This window comes from Castanea sativa, chromosome 3 (assembly GCF_040712315.1).
Source record: "Castanea sativa cultivar Marrone di Chiusa Pesio chromosome 3, ASM4071231v1".
Taxonomy (NCBI): Eukaryota; Viridiplantae; Streptophyta; class Magnoliopsida; order Fagales; family Fagaceae; genus Castanea; species Castanea sativa.
The window spans coordinates 10,002,831-10,024,247 of record NC_134015.1 but is presented as its reverse complement, the minus strand read 5'-3'; the positions used below and the strand labels follow the sequence as shown (position 1 = coordinate 10,024,247).

At 33.5% G+C, this 21,417-nt stretch overlaps 3 protein-coding genes across 6 annotated transcripts; all 3 read left to right on the top strand.

Annotated features, from left to right (window-relative positions):
- The first annotated feature begins 2,719 nt into the window (after positions 1-2,719).
- On the top strand, positions 2,720-6,944 carry LOC142627951 (amidase 1-like). The gene is made up of 9 exons (XM_075801852.1): positions 2,720-2,888; positions 3,359-3,511; positions 3,813-3,937; positions 4,014-4,139; positions 4,437-4,619; positions 4,990-5,137; positions 5,273-5,441; positions 6,351-6,485; positions 6,597-6,944. Exons 1-9 carry the CDS (start codon positions 2,779-2,781, stop codon positions 6,747-6,749), a joined length of 1,302 nt encoding a protein of 433 aa, XP_075657967.1. The 5' UTR covers positions 2,720-2,778; the 3' UTR covers positions 6,750-6,944.
- Positions 6,945-9,537: 2,593 nt separating this feature from the next.
- On the top strand, positions 9,538-13,775 carry LOC142627950 (amidase 1-like). Of its 3 annotated transcripts, none has more exons than XM_075801850.1 (9): positions 9,538-9,745; positions 10,175-10,327; positions 10,627-10,751; positions 10,832-10,957; positions 11,254-11,436; positions 11,796-11,943; positions 12,079-12,247; positions 13,143-13,277; positions 13,428-13,775. In XM_075801850.1, exons 1-9 carry the CDS (start codon positions 9,600-9,602, stop codon positions 13,578-13,580), a joined length of 1,338 nt encoding a protein of 445 aa, XP_075657965.1. In that variant the 5' UTR covers positions 9,538-9,599; the 3' UTR covers positions 13,581-13,775. The 3 variants fall into 3 exon arrangements, 2 of the variants coding, with proteins under 2 accessions (XP_075657965.1, XP_075657964.1); XR_012842967.1 differs by having other exon boundaries at positions 9,570-9,745; positions 12,079-12,408; XM_075801849.1 differs by having other exon boundaries at positions 9,572-9,745; positions 10,564-10,751.
- A 2,598-nt stretch (positions 13,776-16,373) lies between these two features.
- LOC142629383 (uncharacterized) lies at positions 16,374-20,207 on the top strand. 2 transcript variants are annotated; one of them, XM_075803359.1, is made up of 3 exons: positions 16,374-16,547; positions 17,920-18,072; positions 19,696-20,207. In XM_075803359.1, the coding sequence occupies exons 2-3, from the start codon at positions 17,925-17,927 to the stop codon at positions 19,956-19,958; spliced, it is 411 nt and encodes a 136-aa protein (XP_075659474.1). In that variant the 5' UTR covers positions 16,374-16,547; positions 17,920-17,924; the 3' UTR covers positions 19,959-20,207. The 2 variants fall into 2 exon arrangements, with proteins under 2 accessions (XP_075659474.1, XP_075659475.1); XM_075803360.1 differs by having other exon boundaries at positions 16,394-16,531.
- The last annotated feature ends 1,210 nt before the right edge of the window (positions 20,208-21,417 follow it).

Sequence of the window (21,417 nt, the reverse complement as noted above, 5' to 3'; positions counted from 1 at the left end):
TCTCTACAACTCCTCCAACGGTTGTAACCTTATATTTTTACTATCTTCAACTATTATATCTTTCATACTTCCATACCATACATATTACAAATGCTACATCCCACAAAACATCTCTTTCCCCACTTCTCTTACACAATCTCATATACATTTACTACATCATTACATATGACTCACTACACTCCTCTAAACTCCATTCTCATACTCTCACTCTGAAGTTCTTCTGTTTTGCTGCTCATAAACACATATCAATACTTTTCTCTATCTCTCATACTAAAAGCTCTTCTCATGAAAGACACAAACTTTTAATGCTAAAACCCTTCTCCTAAAAGGCACCAAGATCTCACATCAAAGCCCTTCTCATGGAAGGCACAAATCCATCTTACATCAAGTCCTTCTCTTAGAAGGCACAAATACTCCATACAAAAACCCTTCTCATGAAAGGCAACACTATTCATAACTTCACAATAACTAAAAAAGTATTGTCAAGAGGAAAACTCATTTAAGTGCATGATAAGAAGGCAAGCTTAACCAGCCTCTACACACAGCTAGGCACACGCTCTGACCTTCCAGTTGCACCCATTTTTCCCCCCTCAATCTTGAAGTTATCATGGCAAACTGCCTCTCTATCACTGGGGTCACTCTGCTCGGATACATCAACTTATAGAAGCTGTACAGCTGAGCTACAAACCATACAAAGATAAGTAATTTTGCCTCCTTATCTTTAAATTTACATAATTGAATACATAGTTACTTCACATTTAAATACATATTATTTTATTCCAACTGCTATTACAACTATTAACCAAGGCTTAAACTCATTTAAATGCATGATAAAAGAGGCAAGCTTAACTAGCCTCTACCGCTAGCATTCTGCTGGAATCTTATCGGCTCACTGATGCTACACAGCTGGGCTACAAACCATATGAAGATAAATGACTTTGTTTCCATATTTTTAAATTTACATCATTAAGTACATGAGTACTTTTCTTTTAAATAAATACTATTTTATTTCAACTACTAATCAAAACTATCATATCAAACGCATGGTGTATATTTATTCGATCATTATCATGATTCTTAGACTTTGGCTTTAATGGTTTGGTAGGCTTAAAAGTACACCGGTAGCCATTGGACCACGTGGCCCAATGTTGAGTTCCGGGAAGCAACTCCCCAAACGAACCCGGGTCTAGCAAGGTCACCTCTCCAAAGGACCACACGTGGCCAAGCAACTGAAAAAGGCCCCCGAACAATCTGAACCCGACTTGTTTAGTAAACGTGTTAGGATTCCTCAACCCGAACATAACCTGTTTATTAAACAGATCGACCCAACCCGACACGTTTAACTCATTTAATTAACAAGTCATATAGAGGTCAAAACAAATGACCCATTTTATAATATATTTGATTAATAGGTCATACAAAATTTATATAATTTTTATCAATTCCCATGTATCTAAAATTAAAATATAATTATAACTATAAATATTGTAATAAACATATAAAAACAACCGTTAATTAAGCAATAATATCAAAATATCTAATAATTTTATAAGCTAAACAGGTCAAACAGGTTTGCATGTTGAACACGAACACGACTCGTTTATTAAACAAGTTAGTCATGTCAACCTGAATACGACCCGAACCCGTTTAGCCTCAACCCATGACCTGTTTATAAACGGGTTAATCGTGTCGAGTTCATAGGTTATGTCAGATTTTGCCACCCTAGTATTTATTGCATACACTGTGTGTAAATACGCAATGTTCAAATACACTTTAAAATGTGTGTGTTTTTCCAAAGAATAAGATCTTTCAACTTTTTCCTACCACACATATTTCAAAATAGTCGCTAATCAAATTATGAATGATGGAGGCATGCTTATCCTTTCAAAAGTTTTGTTAATCAATTGGTACTTTTTTGTATTTTCAACTAAAATACTTAAGAGTTCAATTCACCCCAACCCTAATTATTAACTAATTAAAATGACCCTTACCAATGTTCTTAAGTGTAACTGTTGTATAATGTTTGTATTGGAGATTGTACACTTTTATATTTGTAAAATCCAATTTGACAAGGAAATAACTAAATGAAGAAGATTTGAAATGGAGTAAATTTTAGCCTAAAAAACTTTTTAATTATAGTAAAATATAGTTAACATCTTTGATATTTGATTTTTTTTTTTTTTTAGAAACAAACACACACACACACACATATATATATATATATAGAGGAAGGAGATGAGATAAGAGAATACACTATGGTGGCGTTTGGATAGAGATTATAGCTGCGTTTGCGTTTTTAGTTTTTTTTTTTTTTTTTTTTCCTCCAGCCGCAAGTGTTGACCCAATCTTCTGTGAACAGTGCATTCGTGCACTGTTCACGGACCCACAAATTTCACTTTTCAGCAACTTTTTCATTAAAAATGGGTCCCGCGGTACTATTCACACATTTTAAAATTATTTTGCTACAGTATTTTCAGTTTTCAGTTTTCAATTTTCAGCAATAAATTCTATCCAAACGGACCCTATGAAAAAGATAAGAAAATGAGTAACGTTGGAGTGACCAAGTAAAGTTTAGGAACTAAATTAAGTAGAGTTTAGGAACTAAATTAATTAGTTTTGGACCACATTAGTCCAAACCTCACAATGTTTTCTATATTTTACCCTTTTAATTTTATATTTTAAGTTAAAATAAAAAATTCTATTCTATCATAATTACTTAGCAACATTTTCCACTTTAAAAAGATGTGAGAGAGAGAGAGAGAGAGAGAGAGCTCAGACATGGCAAAAGATTCAGACTATGGTGCGTTCATGGAGAAGTTCGTTCTACAACCAAGCCCATCAGCCCAAGAGCTTCCTTTGAGTGCACTCACCTTTGCCGTTAAAGACTTGTCAGTCCTAATATACACTCTTTCACTTTTATTAGTTTTCAGTTATACCATCTATCACTCATCTTTGTCCTCCAAAAATTCAAAGCTTTCGTACTTGTTTTCTTTTGCTTTTAACTACTGGGCTTTCTCCAATTTTTTATTTTGAAGTGTATTGGTGCGTGAAAAATCATGCACAGTAAAATTCAGAGTGAGATAGTCTTTTATGAATCTTAACTATTGGGTTTAAGCCATGCTCTTTTGAAGTTTGAAGTTTGTGTATCTATATTCTTCAATTGTGTGTACAAGCTTCTGCATCAATGTCATCTATTGTTTGTGATTTTGTGTTTTTTGTGTGTGGATAACAATATCAGCAATTGGTTTTGTTTTGTGTGTGTGTGTGTGTGTGTGTGTGTGTGTTGGTCTGCAGACTGCAGATTGTGTGTGTTACGTGTGTATTAGATTTGTCTTTTAAGTTTTTTATCTGGAAACAGATATGATGTGGATGGATATGTGACTGGGTTTGGAAATCCTGACTGGGCAAGGACTCATCCGGCTGCCACGTCGACAGCCCCAGCAGTTTTGTCAGTCTTAAGGGCAGGTGCTACATGTATTGGTAAAACTGTCATGGATGAAATGGCATACAGGTTAGTATTGAAAATATCAATAGCTTGATTACCATCTATTAACTTTTTTTTTTTTTGGAATTGATAACAATTCAATTCAAGATTATCAACATATCTCTATGTATAACATATGGTCTAAACAAATTTTTTCACATGGAACATGAAATATGATACTGAAAAAATACATGTCTGCCTAGTTTCTAATCGCTTACTAAATAGTTGAGGCCTCACTTAGTTATTCATCTTGAAAAAAAAAGGGCCCTTTAATATTCATATCATAGTTGTTGGGCATATCAATGAAGGGACCGCATATTTTTCACAGTATAGAAGGAGAAAATATACATTATGGCACACCTAGAAATCCATGTGCGCCTGATCGGATACCTGGAGGATCTTCCAGTGGATCAGCAGTTGCTGTTGCTGCAAAGCTTGTTGATTTTGCCTTAGGCAAGTTTCTTTCGTGGACAATTTTCACGTTTCTTGGATTTTCCTCAGCAAATTTAAACAAAAAGTTCTATCATAGGAAGTGACACTGGAGGAAGTGTAAGAGTACCTGCATCATACTGTGGAATTCTTGGCTTTCGGCCTTCACATGATGTCGTTTCTACAATTGGAGTTATTCCTATGGCACAGAGTTTTGATAGCATGGGTAAGGAACTGACCATTTGATGGCTTGATTTGAAATTTCTAAACTTAATATTGTGTGTATCTAAAACAAATTCACCTCTGCACCTGAAAGGTATGGCCATATGGTGATGATATTATTGACATTGGTACATTGGTTTAGACAATGATGCAACAAGAAACTTCTGTTTTTTTGAGTTTTTCCTCAATGTCGAATGACCAAAATTGCTTCTATTTTGTTTAATAGTGTGATTAGTGATTCCTCATCTATTTGGTCCTTTTAATGGCATATACTTTTTTCTAACACCAATTTCTCATCCAGGATGGTTTGCTAGGGATCCTGTGATTTTGAACAGAGTTGGACGAGTACTAATGCAATTACCTGATGTGGATCCTGTCAATCCCTCCCAGATAATTATTGCTGAAGATTGTTTCCAGCTTTCAGCCATTCCAAGTCATCGTCTTACTGAACCGCTTTTTAAATCAGTGAACAAGCTCTTTGGAGGTTAGTGCATTGACTATATAAATTTGTTGGTTGTATAGTTCTATATGTGGGACAAGTTCGTACATCATATAGATTTGAAATAATTCAATCTTGTTTTGTTAGAATTTTAATTACAAAAGTCCTGTCTAGAGTGGATTTATGCAGTATCACCCTAAAAAAGATGGTAATTTACTAGAGTGTCTTCTTAATCATGTGGCAAATGAGACCTCTCAAATGCTACAGAGAGAAAGAGAGAAAGCTTAGATCTTTATCAATTTTATGCCATATAGTATTGTTTCATTGTTTTTCTGTTTCCAAACACATCCATGTTTGCACAAGTATTTTTTTCACTGAATGAGATGTCGCATCATGCTTTTCACAAATAATGCAGGTGATCTTGTAAAGCACGCAATCCTTGGGGACTATGTCAAGGAAAAAGTTCCAAGTTTAAAACAATTTATGACTGAGGAAACTGCAGATCAAGAGCACAATATACCATCTTTGACAGCCTGTTCAAGTGCCATGCGGCTGCTTCAAAGGTGCTGATTTTCAGTATCTTAATTGATTCAAACGACTTGAATGATAACTGTGATATTGGTGTTTATCTTTCTAGATAGAAATACTGTTCTTATATAAACATTGGTTCCTGAACTTACTAATTTTGCAAAGCTTAGGTATGAATTCAAGAAACTCCATGGTGAATGGGTCAGTACTGTCAAACCTAATTTGGGTCCTGGAATGTCAGAAAGGATATGGGAAGCCGTTAGGACAACAGATGAAAAAGTGGATGTCTGTCACTCTGTAAGGACTGAACTACGTGCTGCTCTTAATGCTCTTCTTGGGGTAATCTCTCTTTTCCTATGCTGCTGAATGTTTTAACAAAACTAGGATCGTCAATATGGAAATCCCATAATCCCACAATTATTTTTTTTTTTTTAAATAAGCTTGGTGCTTAATATGTGATCGTGGATGTGTCTATGAGATGACAATATGTGCTTGTATGCCTCTATAGGACACACCCTCATCTTCCATAAAGAGAAACACCCTCGAGGCAAAAGAGGCACTAAAAAGTAAAAGATAATTTGTATGCATTAAAAATTAATTTCTTCACTTAGACATTTGTTCTTTTAATCTTTTTATCTTATAAACACATCTCAATCAAATTCTCTCTAATTCAAATTTCAGAACTAGGAGTGATGTGATTGCAGTTGTTCAGTCTATTTAGCTTCAATTTATTTATGTGTGAAACACAATTTGAAAAAGAAAAAAGGTAAGTGTTTTCATGCTATTGACACAAACAAGATGGAATATCAGGCCTATTTCTGGGAAATGCATCCCAAAGTGAAAGTGAAATTATTTTCTTCAAGAATTACAGATTGTTTTAAACAAATTACATATGTTGCTTTTTTCTTTTTTCTTTGTCAAAAAAGATATATATATATATATATATATATATATATTTATATTGACTGGTGTTTTCCATTACAGTTGTAGTCATATTCTTTCTACAAGTACTAACGGGAGTTTAAAATTTTTGAAAAGTGGTGAGGGTAGTGAAAGTTGCATATAGTTATGACATGTTTGTATTTCAAAATTGAGTAAATTTTAGGAAGTATAGAGCACCATATCTGCATCTCTTTTCTTTTTCTCTCACTAACAACCTGTAGCAGCTAAAGGAAGTGATATCATCTCTGATAAATGAATTCAACTTTCCACTATCTTGAGTTACTCTTCTGGATGACGATTTTTCAGGATTGTGGTGTCCTGGCATATCCCACGGTTTTAGAGCCTCCACCAAAACTACAATGTGATCCAATTCAATTAGAAGCTCTTTTAGTCAAGGCTTTTAGCTTGCTGTCAATTGCTGGATTATCTGGATTCTGCCAAGTTCTCTCTCTCTCTCTCTCTCTCTCTCTCTCTCTCTCTGTGTGTTGTGAGGCATGACGTTCTTTCTTTTTCCTTGTTTGTTTTAAGACCTTTGTTTCTGCATATCTACAGGTGAGCATACCACTAGGGCTGTATGATAATCTTCCTGTGTCAATTTCCTTGTTGGCGAAACATGGCTCAGATGGGTTCCTGCTTCATCTTGTTGAGTCTCTGTACAAAAATATCCAAGAAGAGGCTGGCATTGCTGAGAAAAAGGGTTACTGAATTCTCTCTCCCTAATGTTTTAATGTAAGTGTTAGATCCTACTCAAAGAAATAAAATTGGGATAGGGCTTTCTGCTTGCACTTTGGTGCCACAGAGGCCATTTAATCCCAAAACACTTTAATTCTCCAAGTGACTCTGTAATGTAACTAATAACTACTTGATCATCGTCAATATATTGTGCTATTTCCAACTCAATGGATTATACTTCATAGCCAGACCTTTCTCCAGTTTTATCTTCGGTTTGAGACGATCAAGGAATTTTGCGCTAGATATACCCAGGGCTGGCCCTAGGGTTAGGCCAATTTGGCCATCACCTAGGGCCCCCTTACTACAGAAGGCCCCAAATGTGGGAGCAATTTTTTTTTATTTTTTTATAGATAAATATTTTTGGGAGATATTAAAATATTTTAGTTTATATTTTTTTTTTCACTATTAAGAAAGCTCAAAAAATTAAGTAATGTTAGAGACAAAGATAAGATAAATTAAAATAAATAGGTCTTACAAATAGATCTTACAAATAGACGTGTTACTAATCACAAGTAAATCGAAGAGAAAATTGTTAAAAATACTATAAATACTACTACATAACTTGTATTTATTTAATTATTTTTATACAAAATAAAAATTTTACTCTAACATAATCTAAGTGTATATGTGTGCGAAACTCTTTTCTAGAAACTTATATCTCAGTCATTGCCCCCCATACTCCACAAGAATTTATACTTGTGGAGTGATCACTGCACCAGTGGTGCGTGGTGGTCTCTATATTTTTTATAATTTGAAGTGACAATGAATATGATAGATGAATTTCAACAAACTATTGAATGTATTTTTTATTGAATATTTGTGATTGGTAATATATTTTTGCAATTCTCATGTTGTAAATTTTATAATATTTCTAGTATTTTTGTAAGCCTCACGTCATTGATCACATTCATTACAACATAGGTTTGTAGTAAAATTTGTTATAACTTTAGCATTTTCTCAAATAAAAAAAATCATATTAAAAAGTAAAAAGAATGGATTTTAAAAAAATTATTATATAAAATGCTAGTTAAATATTATTTAAGTGATAACATAAAGGCATAAAGCCCCATTTGAAGAATTCGCCTTAGACCTCCAAAACGCTTGAGCCAGCCCTGCGTATACCTTTTGATAATAGATTTAGATTTAAAACAATTACTTATCCCAGTTTATAATTTAATACCGGAGATAAGATAGTATAACTTGGACAAAGATTGGAGGCATTGAATAAGATGGCTAGTATTGACAACTTTGTATGCTATTGATGTATCTAAAAACGAACTCATGTTTATGTAAACATAAAGCAGTCACATCCAGGATCATTCCTCCCTGTTGCTTTGATCTGGTGATAGTTTCCCAGGAGATGAGATGTATGTGTTTTGGATGCTCAGTGTCTCCCCAAAAATAATTTCTAAGGGCTTGTTGCAATGCGGTCCATTACATTGGCAGGAATTAAGTGGTTTCCATGTGGTAGTTTTGCATTGGCAAAAGAACTGATTTGATGAGTGTTTTGTCTTACCATCCATGGATAAGAGTCTGTGTTGTCATACCCGAATTCGATGAGTGTTTTCTCCTTGTTTTATTTATTTATTAATTTATTTTTATGTGGGCCACCTTATCATAGATGGAGGATATCCCTGCATGATTGAAACATCTGAAGCTATGGATGTGGTTGCTCTAAAAAAATCCTTGTTCACGTCTCAATCTTTGCCCTCTCATTCTTTTCAATTTGAAATACCAAGGTATTATTTACAGTCCGAAATAGCTAAAGGGTAGAAGGGCAGTATTTATTGCACATACTGTGTGCAAATACACAATGTCCAAATACACTTAAAAAGGTGTGTTTTTTCAAAGGGTAAGATCTTTCAACTTTTTTTTACTACACATTTTTCGAAATAGTCGCCAATCAAATTATAAATTACGGAGGCACGCTTATACTTTTTTATATTTTCAACTAAAATATATAGAGCTCAATTCACTCTAACCCTAATTATCAACGTATTAAAATGATTCTTACCAATGTTCTTAAGTGTAACTGTTGTATCCCGTATGTATTGGAGACTGTACACTATTATATTTGTAAAATCCAATCTAACAAGGAAATAACTAAATGAAGAAGATTTGAAATGAGGTAGATTTTAGTTTAACAAACTTTTTAATTATAGTAAAATACAGTTAATATCTTTGGTATTTGAGTTAATGCCAGTCAAATTTAAGACTTTTTAAAACTGACAAATTTGATCTCTAATCACTGTGAGAAAGAAGAGAAAATGAGTAATGATTGAGCGACTAAGAGCATTCATATCCGATTTTTACAAAAAAATTTATTTTATCGTCTCAAAATCTACTCTATCATTTATATCATACTATTTTACAACACATCTAACATCCAACTTTTATTTTTCTATTCAATTTATTAAAATAATTATATACTACCCAATAAAATAATATAATTCAAACTTGCTACAATGCTAGAGTGCCATCCTACCCAATAAAATATAATAAACATTATACAATTTTTGCTATAGTGTCATCCTACATTTAGGATAGAATTGTAGCACCATTGAAATTTTTTTTGCAATTGCAAGACGGGGTAACGTGGATTTTTCAGACTTTACTGCTAAATTTCACCTACATATGACGTATGAGAGACCCAATACTAATGCTCTAAGTAGAGTTTAGGAACTAAATTAATCAGTTTTGGACCACATTAGTCCAAACCTCACAATGCTTACTATATTTTACCCTTTTAATTTTATATTATAAGTTAACATAAAAAATTCTACTCCATTATAATTACTTAGCAACATTTTCCACTTTAAAAAGATGAGAGAGAGACAGAGACAGAGAGAGAACTCAGACATGGCAAAAGATTCAGACTATGGTGCATTCATGGAGAAGTTCGTTCTACAACCAGGCCCATCAGCCCATGAGCTTCCTTTGAGTGCACTCACCTTTGCCGTTAAAGACATGTCAGTCCTAATATACACTCTTTCACTTTTATTAGTTTTTAGTTATACTATTTGTCAATCATCTTTGTCCTCCAAAAATTCAAAGCTTTCGTACTTGTTTTCTTTTGCTTTTAGCTACTGGGTTTTCTCCAATTTTTTATTTTGATGAAAATCATTTGCAGTAAAATTCAGAGTGAGATAGTCTTTTATGAGTTTTAACTATTGGGTTTAAGCCATGCTCTTTTGAAGTTTGAAGTTTGAAGTTTGTGTATCTATATTCTTCAATTGTGTGTGCAAGCTTCTGCATCAATGTCATCTATTGTTTGTGATTTTGTGTGCGTGTGTGTTGGGATAACAATATCAGCAATTGGGTTTTTTTTTTTTTAATGTGTTGGTCTGCAGATTGTGTGTGTATTTGATTTGTCTTTTAAGTTTATTATTTGGAAACAGATATGATGTTGATGGATATGTGACTGGGTTTGGAAATCCTGACTGGGCAAGGAATCATCCGGCCGCCACGTCGACCGCCCCAGCCGTTTTGGCAGTCTTAAGGGCAGGTGCTACATGTATTGGAAAAACTGTCATGGATGAAATGGCATACGGGTTAGTATTGAAAATATCAATAACTTGATTACCATCTTTTAACTTTTTTTTTTTAGGAATTGATAACAATTCAATTCAAGATTATCATCATGTCTCTATGTATAACATATAGTCTAAACAAATTTTTTCACATGGAACATGAAATATGATACTGAAAAAATACATGTCTGCCCAGTTTCTAATTGCTTACTAAATAGTTGAGGCCTCACTTAGTTATTCATCTTGAAAAAAAAAAGGCCCTTTGATATTCACATCATAGTTGTTGGGCATATCAATGAAGGACAGCATATTTTTCACAGTATAAATGGAGAAAATATACATTATGGCACACCTAGAAATCCATGTGCTCCTGATCGGGTACCCGGAGGATCTTCCAGTGGATCTGCTGTTGCTGTAGGCGCAAAGCTTGTTGATTTTGCCTTAGGCGAGTTTCTTTCGTGGACAATTTTTATGTTTCTTGGATTTTCCTCAATAAATTTAAACAAAAAGTACTTTCTGTCGTAGGAACTGACACTGGAGGAAGTGTAAGAGTACCTGCATCATACTGTGGAATTCTTGGTTTTCGGCCTTCACATGACGTCGTTTCTACAACTGGAGTTATTCCTATGGCACAGAGTTTTGATAGCATGGGTAAGGAACTGACCATTTGATGGCTTGATTTGAAATTTTTAAACTTAATATTCTGTATATCTAAAACAAATTCAACTCTGCACCTGAAAGTTATGGCCATGTGGTGATGATATTGTTGACATTGGTACATTGGTTTAGACAATGATGCAACAAGAAACTTCTGTTTTTTGAGTTTTTCCTCAATGTCTAATGACCAAAATTGCTGCTATTTTGTTTGATAGTGTGATTAGTGATTCCTCATCTATTTGGTCCTTTTAATGGCATACACTTTTTTTTAACACCAATTTCTCATCCAGGATGGTTTGCTAGGGATCCTGTGATTTTGAACAGAGTTGGACGAGTACTACTGCAATTACCTGATGTGGATCCTGTCAACCCCTCTCAGATAATTATTGCTGAAGATTGTTTCCAGCTTTCAGCCATTCCAAGTGATCGTGTTACTGAACCACTTTTTAAATCAGTGAGCAAGCTCTTTGGAGGTTAGTGCATAGACCATATAAATTTGTTGTTTGTATAGTTCTATATGTGGGATGAGTTCATACATCATATAATCCAATCTAGTTTCCTTAGAATTTTAAATACAAAAGCACCGTCTAGAGTGGATTTATGCAGTATCACCCTGAAAAGATGGTAATTAACTAGAGTGTCTCCTTAGTCATGTGGCGAATGAGACCTCTCAAATGCTACAAAGAGACAGAGAGAAAGCTTAGATCTTTATCAATTTTATGCCATGTAGTAATATTTCATTGTTTTTCTGTTTCGAAACACATCCATGTTTGCACAAGTATTTTTTTTCACTGAATGAGATATCGCATCATGCTTTTCACAAATAATGCAGGTGATCTTGTAAAGCATGCAATCCTTGGGGACTATGTCAAGGAAAATGTTCCAAGTTTAAAACAATTTATGACTAAGGAAAATGCAGATCAAGAGTACAATATACCATCTTTGGCAGCCCTTTCAAGTGCCATGCGGCTGCTTCAAAGGTGCTGATTGTCACTATCTCAATTGATTCAAACGATTTGAATGATAACTGTGATATTGGTGTGGATCTTTCTAGATGAAAATACTGTTCTTATATAAACATTGGCTCCTGAACTTGCTAATTTTGCAAAGCATAGGTATGAATTCAAGAAAAACCATGGTGAATGGGTCAGTACTGTCAAACCTGATTTGGGTCCTGGAATATCAGAAAGGGTATGGGAAGCCATTAGGACAACAGATGAAAATGTGGATGTCTGTCACTCTGTAAAGACTGAACTACGTGCTGCTCTTAATGCTCTTCTTGGGGTACTCTCTCTTTCTATGCTGCTGAATGCTTCAACAAAACTAGGATCATCTACATGGAAATCCCATAATCCCACAATTATTTTTTTAAAAATAAGTTTGGAGCTTAATATGTGATCATGGATGTGTCTACGAGATGACAATATGTGCTTGTATGCATGCAGGTATGCCTCTATAGGACACACCCTCATCTTCCATAAAGAGAAACACCCTTGAGGCAAAAGAGGCACTAAAAAGTCAAAGATAATTTTTATGCATTAAAAATTAAGTTCTACATGCAAACATTTGTTCTTTTTGTCTTATAAACACATCTCAATCAAATTCTTTCTAATTCAAATTTTAGAAGTAGGAGTGATGTGATTGCAGTTCAGTCTATTTAGCTTCAATTTATTTATGTGTGAAACACAATTTGAAAAAGAAAAAATGGAAAGTGTTTTCATGCTATTGACAAAAACAAGATGGTATATCAGGCCTATTTCTTGGAAATGCATCCCAAAGTGAAAGTGAAATTATTTTCTTCAAGAATTACAGATTGTTTTAAACAAATTGCATATATTTCTTTTTAAAAATTAAATAAATATATATATATATATATATATATATAGATATAGATATATGGTGTTTTCCATTGCGGTTTTAGTCATAATCTTTCTACAAGTACTAACTGGAGTTTCAAATTTTTGAAAAGTGGTGAGGATAGTGAAAGTTGCATAAAGTTATGATATGTTTGCATTTCAAAATTGAGTAAATTTTAGGAAGTATAGAGCACCATATCTGCATCTCTTTTCTTTTTCTCTCACAAACAACCTATAGCAGCAAAAGAAAGTGGTATCATCTCTGATAAATGAATTCAACTTTCCACTAGCTTGAGTTACTCTTCTGGATGACGATTTTTCAGGATTGTGGTGTCCTGGCAATTCCCACAGTTCCAGGGCCTCCACCAAAACTACAATGTGATCCAATTCCATTAGAAGCTTTTCGTGCCAAGGCTTTTAGCTTGCTATCAATTGCTGGAGTATCCGGATTCTGCCAAGTTCTCTCTCTCTCTCTCTCTCTCTCTCTATATATATATATATATACACACACACGTGTGTGTGTGTTGTGAGGCATGACGTTCTTACTTTTCCTTGTTTGTTTTAAAACCTTTGAAAAACCGCATAAGTTTGTTTCTGCATATCTACAGGTGAGTATTCCACTAGGGCTCTATGATAATCTTCCTGTGGCAATTTCCTTGTTGGCAAAACATGGTTCAGATGGGTTCCTGCTTAATCTTGTTGAGTCTCTGTACAAAAATATCCAAGAAGAGGTTGGCATTGCTGAGAAAAAGGGTTACTGAATTCTCTCTCCCTAATGTTTTATTGTAAGTGTTAGATCCTACTCAAAAATATAAAACTGGGATAGGGTTTTCTGCTTGCTCTTTTGTGCCACACAGGCCATTTAATCCCAAAACATTTTAATTCTCCAAGTAACTTTGAAATGTAACTAATAACTACTTGATCATCATCAATATATTGTGCTATTTCCAACTCAATGGATTAAACTTCATAGCCAGAACTTTCTCCAGATTATCTTCAGTTTGAGACAATCAAGGAATTTTGCACTAGATATACTTTTTGATAATAGATTTAGGTTTGGAACAATTACTTAACCCAGTTTATAATTTAATGCTGGAGGTTAGATAGTATAACTTGGACAAAGATTGGAGCCACTGAATAAGACGGCCAGTAATGACAACTTTGTATGCTGTTGATGTATCTAAAAACTAACTCATGCTTATGTAAACATAAAGCAGTCACATCCATGGTGATTTCTCCCTGTTGCTTTGATCTGGTGATAGTTTCCCAGGAGATGAGATGAATGTGTTTTTGAAGCTCAGTGTCTCCCCAAAAATAATTTGTAAGGACTTGTTGCAATGCGGTCCACTACATTGGCAGGAATTAAGGTGGTTTGCATGTGGTAGTTTAGCTTTGGCAAAAGAACTAATTTGATGAGTGTTAGTCTACCGGCCATGGATAAGAGTCTGTAATACCCGAATTCAAGCGGTTATACAGTCTACTAAAGGGATGAATGAGGTACCAAGTTTCCTGGAAGTGATGAGGGGTAGACCTAAATATTTTCCTAATACACAAGCTATTTACATAACATTGTGTGTAACGTGATAGTATGTAATAGACGTTGCTCAAGAATAAATAGGTAGGGTGATAATGGGTCATCGTGACAAACTCCTCTTAAAGTTGTGAAGGGAGAGCTAGCTTTACCATTCCGTAACACCGAGATGGAGGAAGAGGTTAGAGAAGCCATGATAAGATCAATAGTTTGTTGTGGTATTTGGAAGAATTGTAAGGTATATTTTATGAAGGGCCACTCAAGGTCATTGTAAACTTTTTCTAAGTCAATTTTGGCAGCTATGAGGCCCTTTTGTCCTTTTTTTTTTTGTTGATAATCTTCAATATTATTCAAAGAAAGGCAAACTACATAGCACTACAATCAACCTCACAGGCGGTCCTTAAGACCAATGGAAGTCTGAGTTTATAGAAACAAAAGAACAAAAGGACTCCCAGAGAATTAAGGGAGAGTTTGGCAGTTGTATGAGCAGCGTTGTTACAAACTCTTTTGACCCAACAAAAACTACAGCTAATAGAAGCCTCTTTAAAACTTAAGATGTTGCTGATGATATTGCTAATGGTCCAGTCAGGAGTGTATAGGGTGGAGGAGAGTGGATCAAAGCAGTTTTTTTGCGTCACCTTCAAAAATGACATGACTCAATTTTTCAGCTTGAACGAGTTGGACTGCCCAAAGGATGGAGTGAGCTTCGGCTTGGATGGGGGAGCAATGAGGCAGAATTCTGGCCCATACTTTAATAACTTGGCCTTGTTCATCCCTGGCTATCACTGCTAGAGCATAGCTGTGGTTTGCAACGGCTGCACCGTTGAGCTTAGTATATACGTGGGGTGGTGGGTGCCATTTGTGACAAGGGTGCAACTGTCTTTGTTGTAGATGTGCCTATGCTCATTCTAAGAGAATAGTATTCGGCCACATTTTGTCCATGTTTACTCTAACTAAGATGAATCGTTTCTTGGACAATTATTGGAAGAAATTTTCTTAGATGCAAAACAAGAATTTTTTAGAGCAATTAGTACAGCGGATTGCACAGGCTAACAGGACGCAGTTGGTGCACAGTTTCTGGGTTAACTTTTGGAATTAAGACCAGATTAATTGTAGCAGTAATAAAAATGGTTTTGATAAATTTAGCTAGATCTAAGCCCATAATGTCCCATGATTGTTGAAAAAATTGTGCATGAGAAAGTCCCTAAAATTATTTAATAAACAATTTTTTGTGGTATCACACCTTCTTTTAATAGACAATTTTTTTTTAATAAATTATTTACTTTTCTTATTATTTTGTAGTATCACACCTTTTTTTTTATTAAATAAAAATATCATTTTAAAAAAAATTAAAAAAATCTATACATATTATATCATATACTATATTATATAATAAAAATTGGACTTAGAAGTCAGTGATGCACTAAATAGTTGCACCAAATTAAGTTAGGCTTAGAAGTCGTAATTGCGCCAATAATGAGTAGTAATACACATTTTTCGAAAAAGAAAATACACTTGTTAATAATTTATTGGCTTATACACACAAATTCATTGTCATTGTGTGTGTGTGTTTTTTTTTTGGATGTATATGTATAATTTAAATTTATTTTTGAAAAATATTTAAAAATTTAATAAAATATAAATTGCATCTTAACCACTCCCTTAGGACATTCATTAACAAAAATCCTTTATTATATATGTTGACTTGTAATGATCATGTATAAAATTTTATTTTAAATCCATAATTTCACAAATATTTATGTTACAGCAAAATCCTCAAAACTCAAATCTATCGTGTGTTGTTAAATTCATATAAAGTAATTTATATTACAATTTTTTTTTAAAAATCTATCATCAATTCTCCATTATTATTTTTCCCTAAATTTATATATATAATATGAGAGGTTTTCCAAACCAAATTCACTGTGCTCCTTATCAAATAAAAATAATAAAAATTTATCAAATAATAATATTAATTAATTAATTAATTAATTAATTAACAGAACTTATTTACTCAGAATTAGAGTCGGACTCAAAATAAAAAAGCTCCAAGTCCCGGTCGGATAAACTTGACCCGATCTACAAGTTTCCCTTCCTATTTAGAAAACGAATCCAACCAAACCCAAAGACCGAATCTTGGATTCGCAAGCGAGCGAGGCAAGCAAGACTAGTTAGTGGCAGGTTGTGTGTTTTAAAGGTACAAAGATTTTGGGAGTTTCATACTCTAATTTTTCATTCTATTTATGTTTATTCTCGCTCACTGTTATTCTTTTTATGGGTGTGTTTTTGTTTCAAACAAAGGTTTTGACATTGTGGCTACTTTGGTTTGTTATTGACTATGAAGCTCGATATTACAGTTTTTGAGTGTGTCTTTCATCTGGGTTTTTATGTATCTATGTAAATTCACACATATTACAGAGTTTTTGAGTATTTCTTTCATCTGGGTTTTTATGTATCTATGTAAATTAACACATATTACAGTTTTTGAGTATTTCTTTCATCTGGGTTTTTAATTTATCTATGTAAATTAACACTTATATGTAGTTTTTTGAGTATTTCATTCAACTGGGTGTGTATTTTTCTATGGAAATTATATATATATATATGCGTGTGTGTATAGCTCAATAGCATTGCCTGATCTCCTTTATGAGGAGAACTGGGCTTCAAATCCCCCCCCCCCCCCCCCCACTCTTCACTTGTTGCAACAATTGAATTATCAAATATATATGTGTTTGAGTTTGGGATTATCAATTACCAAATGTATGTAGCAGATTATTGTTGTTTGGTTTTTACAATAAGTTTATGAGAGATGGGATGAAGTACATATCTTTACAATTGAGCTTGGGGCGAGCGAGGGTTAGAGTCTTGTAATTTGTTTATAATAACTTATTAACTTTGTTGTGATATAACATTGTAGGAGCAGGATGCTTGATACTACATTTCACTGCTATTCAAATATAGTAGAATATTTAAGTTACAAATTAGTTATGCTAAGTGAAAACCCAATCAAAGCTTTCTTTTTAAGCTTAAATTTTTCTCCTGTGAGTTGTTCTCTTTGTTGTAGTTGCTTGTCTTCTTCAAGGGAAGGCAATTGGGAGATAACTGATTTTGTGCTTTTAAAATGATCAATTTATTTGAATGTGATCTGGTGTAATATCTCATTATGAGGAAAAAAAAATATTTTTGAATGAAAAGAATTTGCTTTTCCTTGGATGACGCATTTAAATGGATCTTTTACCCATATTCAAGTAGAGTATAAGAAAAGCAATATCCGTGTGTGTGTGTGTGTAAGCCTACTGTAATTATTTTATGTTCTGTAGTAAGCAGCATTATAATAGGTTATATTGTGAAATTGAGGATTGTGTTTACAAAATTTGACACAATACAAATAGTCTTAGTTGATTCTTAAGTAGTTGGGACTGTTTATGGCCTTTGATCTGGTTGGTTCTAACTTTCTGCACTGAACTTACATTTTTTACCCTCATCTTTTTCAAATATGTACACATTTATTACATTTTCAAGTTTTAAATCCATGACATGACTTTTTATGCTCTTAAATTTCTTGACAGGGAAGATGTCAGGTTATGAGAATGTTGTTGGGGGTAAGCTGAAGCTTAAGGGAAAAGCCCTGGATGTCAAGGCTGGTGGGGTGAAGAAGAAAAAGAAAAATAAGAAACGTCAGGATCAAATTTCAGAGGTTACAGAAAATGAACTTCCAGCAGGTTGGTTATTCATCTCCAATTAAGGCATGGAATCGTTTAATGAAGCTCTTTAACTCATTTCAGTCTTATTGCATGTACCTATTGTCATAGTTATTAAGATATTAACTTTCCATTATTGTCTTTAATTCACTCTAAATGTGTTTCTGTGCTTAAGACAAGTAATGACAAATTGAGAAAATATTTTATTTAGAGACTGGGATTCCTTTTGAGAATAAGCTCTGGCTCAATTACCACTTCCTTCCCTTCTAACAGCAAGGTGGAGGGTGAGGTTGTGGATTCAAGACCCATTAGGTGCATGTGTAGCAAGAGAGTGGGATTCCATTCATTTTGCCTTTGATGATTGTGTAAAAAATCATTGGAAATTGTAGGTGCCAGGCTTTTGATTCACTATGGTAATGTTGAACAGACTTCTCCTGGTTCAACAACAATGATATGCTGACCTTGATCATGATTCTATATTTGATACTTACCATTTGCATGAGAATAGTCTATGACTTCAACTCTCTATTCCATTTATTTGTAGTGGTGGGGGTGCACTAATCTTTCTTGTTTAATACACTAGAAACCCTGGGTGATGCCTGTATGAAGATGGAAAATTTGTAGGAAAAAAGTACCTAAAAGCAAATTTAATAATTAATAGTTACAAATGTAAAAATAAGTAAATGTGATAGTTTGAATATTAAAAGCAAACAGATTTACATGAGTAAATTTATTTTTTGATTGGTAGATTTACATGAGTAATTGCTAGTTTGCTATATATGAATAGTGCATATAGGTTTTGCTGCATGTTATTAGCATAGATTATTGTTGGACCAATATTTATATAAAATGCACTTTGTTCCTTGTTAATTGTTAGCATAACTAGAAGAATGAGTTTGGTGACCTGAAGTTCCTGTAATTGGATTTGATGCTAATTATGCTAATAATAGAATGGGAGAACTGTTAAATGTATCATTTTAGCACAGATAGTTCCACAAATTCAGTCATATTGTAGCATGGGCATATAGTTCTATTGCTAAGTGGCATTGGCCCATTCTATTCATCTAGTGGCATGTGGAACCAGATTATTGGAACTATAATTTAGACCAATGTGGTGTTCATTTTTAACGGGCTGGATAAAAAGCCAGTTACAGTAAATCTTAGTCACGACCTTGATTACAAGGCTTTAAACTCTACAACCATAGGTAACCATGTGCTCAGTTACTACCTCTGGTTCTGGTGCTGAAACAAGCTTTCTTTGTACTGTGTACATGGTAATGGTAGTGGTCAACTACTTGGTATTGCTGCATTGAAGTCTTCAAAATGGCAGACTTGAAATTTGCTGCAATTTTGATTTCTATATATTTCCAAGAAAGGTTGTTCTTGTCTTGTTCTGAGAGCTGGAAACTCTCACTGTTAACTTGATTTGATTGAAAATACTAAAATTTGCTATGAATTGGATTATATATGTTATCTAAAGAAGACAAAGAGGGAAAAGAATGGAGCAGAGGCTGCTGTAAAATCCAGAGATTGTTTGAACACTATAACCATTTTGTTTGGTCCAGATCTTTTCTACATTCCGTCCTAATTGTTGAACATCATGACTGTATATTTGTCGTTCATTTTTCTTATCAATTGGTGCAGGTGGAAGTGCAGAGCTATCCACTGATCCTAACGAGGAAGATGTAGATGATGCCAAAAAAATGAGTGGCGATGGGAAGACTGTTCATTGTGACGATCATCTCACTCCTGCAGAAAAGCGATATATTGAACAGAGGGATCAAATTGATGTTCATAGATTGGCTAAGGTAGCTAATAAATCTCACCGTGACAGGATTCAGGATTTCAACCAGTATCTTGCAAACATGAGTGAGCATTATGACATTCCTAAAGTTGGTCCTGGATGATTCAGGCAAGTTTATGGGTATGAAGAAGGATCAACCTTTTATGTCAATGCTATATGTATACAAGGTGGTTCTTGTCAACAGTATTTGTGTTTTATTTGATCATATTGTGCTATATAGCTGATGATTTTTTGTTTGGTGGTTCCTTTCTGTTCTGGAACTTGATTAAAAGTTGCTCTGAAATTTGCATTTGCAAGAAAAACTCGTACATATAAGTTATAACTATCTTAATGCTACTTAGTGCTTGACTTTCATCTGTTCCTACTCCAGGTTTCCCACTAGTATATTCCTAAACCATGTCAATTACAATTAGAATTTAGAATTCTCTGATAAAATAAAAATAAAAATAAAAAAAGAGAAAAAATTGAACTTCTGTCCTTGTAGATGTAGCAACCCAATACTAAACAATTTAGAATGAAAATTATATATGTTTTTCTCTAATCAAATTCTAATTAAATTAGGTCATCTCTTACCCATTCTTTAATTTGACTTTTATTCATCAATACTTATTTAATATAAATACATATTCTTAATGTTGTTTATTTCCCATACATTATACAAGTCGGGGAAAATGGGCATTTGCTCCCTAATTTACAAACTATGCAGCAAAATGCTCCTATCTTGAAACTATTTAGCAAAATACCTCTGATTTTAAAATTGAGTTTTGTGTAAAACTCGATATTCTCAAAATTGAGTTAAGTGAAACTCGACATTAGAAATGTTGAGTTTCACTTAAATTTTCAAAAAAAAAATTAATTGTCAAAATATGCATAGAACTCGAAATTACTAATGTTAAGTTTCACCTGTAACTCGATTTTGTTAAAATTGAGTTTCAAAAATAAGGATATTTTGTTATATAGTTTCAAAATACTCCTATTTTGTTGCATGGTTTGTAAATTAGGGGTATTTGCCCATTTTTCTTGCGACTAGTATAGTTTATTGTTAAAAAGCCTCTAAATCCATAAGGAAAGGAAGACATTTTTCGATTCAAGATAATATCTTTTGTAATTGTTGTTGGATGCTACATTTTTCTCAAAAAAAAAAAAAATCCTCTAAATCTGTAAGGAGAGGAAGACATTCTTTTATTCGAGATGATTATACCTAATCTTCTCACTTTAAACTTTAAAGCCTATTTTTACATTAAATTTCCAAATTTTACACATAAAATACTTTTAAAAAAAAAAGATACAAATACTTATGTATAAATGGAAGATGAGACATTTTCCTTCTTCTTCTTTTTTGCCACATCTTATTTTGAAATAACAGAATACAAAATAAAACAATTAATTTCCCCCATAATTAAATATGTCTTAATATTCACAAACAATGAAACTCAAAAAAAAAAAAAAAAAAAAAAACTAACTAATGAACTAGAACAAAATTTTAAACCCTAAATAAAATTTTGAAGCATACCTCTCTTCAAAAAATTTTAGAGTTCTTCCCTTGGATTTGGATTTTGACG

Bases quoted from the DNA above. Each gene is read 5' to 3' on its own strand.
- LOC142627951 (XM_075801852.1), top strand. From the start codon at position 2,779: ATGGCAAAAGATTCAGACTATGGTGCGTTCATGGAGAAGTTCGTTCTA. The intron at 2,889-3,358 runs GTCAGTCCTAAT...ATCTGGAAACAG, and splicing joins ACCTTTGCCGTTAAAGACTT to ATATGATGTGGATGGATATG. The intron at 6,486-6,596 runs GTTCTCTCTCTC...GCATATCTACAG, and splicing joins GATTATCTGGATTCTGCCAA to GTGAGCATACCACTAGGGCT.
- LOC142627950 (XM_075801849.1), top strand. From the start codon at position 9,600: ATGAGAGAGAGACAGAGACAGAGAGAGAACTCAGACATGGCAAAAGAT. The intron at 11,944-12,078 runs GTGCTGATTGTC...TGCAAAGCATAG, and splicing joins GCCATGCGGCTGCTTCAAAG to GTATGAATTCAAGAAAAACC. The intron at 12,248-13,142 runs GTACTCTCTCTT...ACGATTTTTCAG, and splicing joins CTCTTAATGCTCTTCTTGGG to GATTGTGGTGTCCTGGCAAT.
- LOC142629383 (XM_075803359.1), top strand. From the start codon at position 17,925: ATGTCAGGTTATGAGAATGTTGTTGGGGGTAAGCTGAAGCTTAAGGGA. The intron at 18,073-19,695 runs GTTGGTTATTCA...CAATTGGTGCAG, and splicing joins AGAAAATGAACTTCCAGCAG to GTGGAAGTGCAGAGCTATCC.